At 60.4% G+C, this 3,597-nt stretch overlaps 1 protein-coding gene across 1 annotated transcript in view; it reads right to left on the bottom strand.

Moving 5' to 3' along the window:
• The window catches only part of LOC144952408 (mitogen-activated protein kinase kinase kinase kinase 4-like), a 172,565-nt gene that overhangs the window by 81,400 nt on the left and 87,568 nt on the right, over nucleotides 1–3,597 (bottom strand). Inside the window, 3 exon segments of the mRNA XM_078882803.1 lie at nucleotides 306–440; nucleotides 547–624; nucleotides 3,141–3,207. Coding sequence (XP_078738929.1) covers nucleotides 306–440; nucleotides 547–624; nucleotides 3,141–3,207 — 280 coding nt within the window.

The raw sequence follows: 3,597 nt of genomic DNA, 5'->3' as shown, positions 1-3,597 counted from the left end.
GGGGTCTCGAGGGGGGAGGGGGGGGGAGGGAGGGGGGGGGAGGGGGTCTCGAGGGGGGAGGGGGCGGAGGGAGGGGGAGGGAGGGGGAGGGGTCTTGGGGGGGAGGGGGAGGGGGTCTCGAGGGGGGAGGGGGGGGGGGTGTCGTGGGGACGACGACTAGTTAAGACCACCACCCTACAGAGACTGCACTAGACTCTACTACCACAGACTGCGTCACAGAGCCTGTAGCGCCGGTCACAGCGCCCCCCCCCCCTCGTGCCCCCCCCCCCCGAGCCCGCCCCCCCCGAGCCCCCCCCCGCCCTCACCTCCTCGAGGCGTCTGCGCTGCTCGCGCTCCTGCTCGATGCGCTTGTGCCGCTCGGCCAGCATCTGCTGCTGCTTGTGCCGCTCCTGCGCCGCCTGCATCAGCTGCTGCTGCCGCCGCTGAGCCTCGGAGTTCTCCTAACGGGGGGGGGGGGGGGGGGTGGTGTAGCGTCACGGTGTGTCACGGTGTGTCACTGTGTGTGGGTCACTGTGTGTGTCTGTGTGTGTCACTGTGTGTGTGTCACAGCATCTGCTGCTGCTTGTGCCGCTCCTGCGCCGCCTGCATCAGCTGCTGCTGCCGCCGCTGAGCCTCGGAGTTCTCCTAACGGGGGGGGGGGGGGGGGGTGGTGTAGCGTCACGGTGTGTCACGGTGTGTCACTGTGTGTGGGTCACTGTGTGTGTCTGTGTGTGTCACTGTGTGTGTGTCACAGCATCAGCTGCTGCTGCCGCCGCTGAGCCTCGGAGTTCTCCTAACGGGGGGGGGGGGGGGGGTGGTGTAGCGTCACGGTGTGTCACGGTGTGTCACGGTGTGTCTGTGTGGTGTGTCACTGTGTGTGTCTGTGTGTGTCACTGTGTGTGTGTCACAGCATCTGCTGCTGCTTGTGCCGCTCCTGCGCCGCCTGCATCAGCTGCTGCTGCCGCCGCTAGGCCTCGGAGTTCTCCTAACGGGGGGGGGGGGGGGGGGGGGGTGGTGTAGCGTCACGGTGTGTCACGGTGTGTCACGGTGTGTCACGGTTGTGTCTGTGTGGTGTGTCACTGTGTGTGTCTGTGTGTGTCACTGTGTGTGTGTCACAGCATCTGCTGCTGCTTGTGCCGCTCCTGCGCCGCCTGCATCAGCTGCTGCTGCCGCCGCTGGGCCTCGGAGTTCTCCTAACGGGGGGGGGGGGGGGGTGGGTGTAGCGTCACGGTGTGTCACGGTGTGTCACGGTGTGTCTGTGTGGTGTGTCACTGTGTGTGTCTGTGTGTGTCACTGTGTGTGTGTCACAGCATCTGCTGCTGCTTGTGCCGCTCCTGCGCCGCCTGCATCAGCTGCTGCTGCCGCCGCTGGGCCTCGGAGTTCTCCTAACGGGGGGGGGGGGGGGGGGTGGTGTAGCGTCACGGTGTGTCACGGTGTGTCACGGTGTGTCTGTGTGGTGTGTCACTGTGTGTGTCTGTGTGTGTCACTGTGTGTGTGTCACAGCATCTGCTGCTGCTTGTGCCGCTCCTGCGCCGCCTGCATCAGCTGCTGCTGCTGCCGCCGCTGGGCCTCGGAGTTCTCCTAACGGGGGGGGGGGGAAGGGGTGGTGTAGCGTCACGGTGTGTCACGGTGTGTCACGGTGTGTCTGTGTGGTGTGTCACTGTGTGTGTCTGTGTGTGTCACTGTGTGTGTGTCACAGCATCTGCTGCTGCTTGTGCCGCTCCTGCGCCGCCTGCATCAGCTGCTGCTGCTGCCGCCGCTGGGCCTCGGAGTTCTCCTAACGGGGGGGGGGGTGGTGGTGTAGCGTCATGGTGTGTCACGGTGTGTGTCACTGTGTGTGTGTCACTGTGTGTGTGTCACTGTGTGTGTGTCACTGTGTGTGTGTCACAGCATCAGCTGCTGCTGCCGCCGCTGGGCCTCGGAGTTCTCCTAACGGGGGGGGGTGGTGTAGCGTCACGGTGTGTCACGGTGTGTCACGGTGTGACTGTGTGTGTGTCTGTGTGTGTGTCACTGTGTGTGTCTGTGTGTGTCACTGTGTGTGTGTCACAGCATCTGCTGCTGCTTGTGTCGCTCCTGCGCCGCCTGCATCAGCTGCTGCTGCCGCCGCCGAGCCTCGGAGTTCTCCTAACGGGGGGGGGGGGGTGGTGTAGCGTCACGGTGTGTCACGGTGTGTGTCACGGTGTGACTGTGTGTGTGTCTGTGTGTCACTGTGTGTGTCACTGTGTGTGTCACTGTGTGTGTGTGTCACTGTGTGTGTCACTGTGTGTGTCACTGTGTGTGTGTGTGTCACTGTGTGTGTCACTGTGTGTGTCACTGTGTGTGTGTGTGTCACTGTGTGTGTCACTGTGTGTGTGTGTGTGTATGTGTGTCACTGTGTGTGTCACTGCTGCCGCCGCTGGGCCTCGGAGTTCTCCTAACGGGAGGGGGGGGGGTGTAGCGTCAGTGTGTGTGTGTCTGTGTGTTACTGTGTGTGTGTCTGTGTGTGTGTGTGTCACTGTGTGTGTCACTGTGTGTGTGTTACTGTGTGTGTGTCACTGTGTGTGTGTCACTGTGTGTGAGTCACTGTGTGTGAGTCACTGTGTGTGTGTCACTGTGTGTGTGTCACTGTGTGTGTGTCACTGTGTGTGTGTCACTGTGTGTGTGTCACTGTGTGTGTGTCACTGTGTGTGTCACTGCTGCCGCCGCTGGGCCTCGGAGTTCTCCTAACGGGGGGGGGGGGGGCGGGGGGGGGGTGGTGTAGCGTCACGGTGTGTGTGTGTTTGTGTCACTGTGTGTGTCTGTGTGTGTCACTGTGCGTGTCACTGTGTGTGTGTCACTGTGTGTGTCTGTGTGTGTGTGTGTCACTGTGTGTGTGTGTCACTGTGTGTGGCACTGTGTGTGTGTGTGTCTGTGTGTGTGTGGCACTGTGTGTGTGTCTGTGTGTGTGTGTCACTGTGTGTGTGTGTCTGTGTGTGTGTCACTGTGTGTGTGTCACTGTGTGTGTGTCACTGTGTGTGTGTCACTGGGTGTGTGTGTGTTTGTGTGTGTGTCACTGTGTGTCTGTGTGTGTGTCACTGTGTGTCTGTGTGTGTGTCACTGTGTGTGTGTGTCACTGTGTCTGTGTGTGTCTGTGTGTGTGTTGTCACTGTGTCACTGTGTGTGTGTACAGTGTGTGTTGTCACCTTCTCCTTCTGCAGACGCAGGAAGTCTCTTCGAAGCGTCGACTCTCCCGGCATGTTCACGATCGAGCTGAGACGACACACACACACACACAGTCACACACACACAGTCACACACACACAGTCACACATTCACACACACACAGTCACACACACACAGTCACACAGTCACACACAGTCACACACACAGTCACACACAGTCACACAGTCACACACAGTCACACACGTAGACACACGACACGACACATACACACAGTGACACACACACAGACACACACACGCACACAGACACACACACACACGCACACACAGACGCACACACGACAACACACACACACGCAGGACACACACACGACACGACACATACACACAGTCACACACACACAAGACACAGACACACATGACGCACACACAGACACACACACATGACGCACACACACAGACACACACACGCAGACAC

This window comes from Lampetra fluviatilis, chromosome 67 (genome assembly GCF_964198595.1).
Source record: "Lampetra fluviatilis chromosome 67, kcLamFluv1.1, whole genome shotgun sequence".
NCBI classification, from domain to species: domain Eukaryota; kingdom Metazoa; phylum Chordata; class Hyperoartia; order Petromyzontiformes; family Petromyzontidae; genus Lampetra; species Lampetra fluviatilis.
The sequence above is the reverse complement of the archived record's forward strand: the minus strand, read 5'-3'. Positions and strand labels throughout refer to the sequence as shown.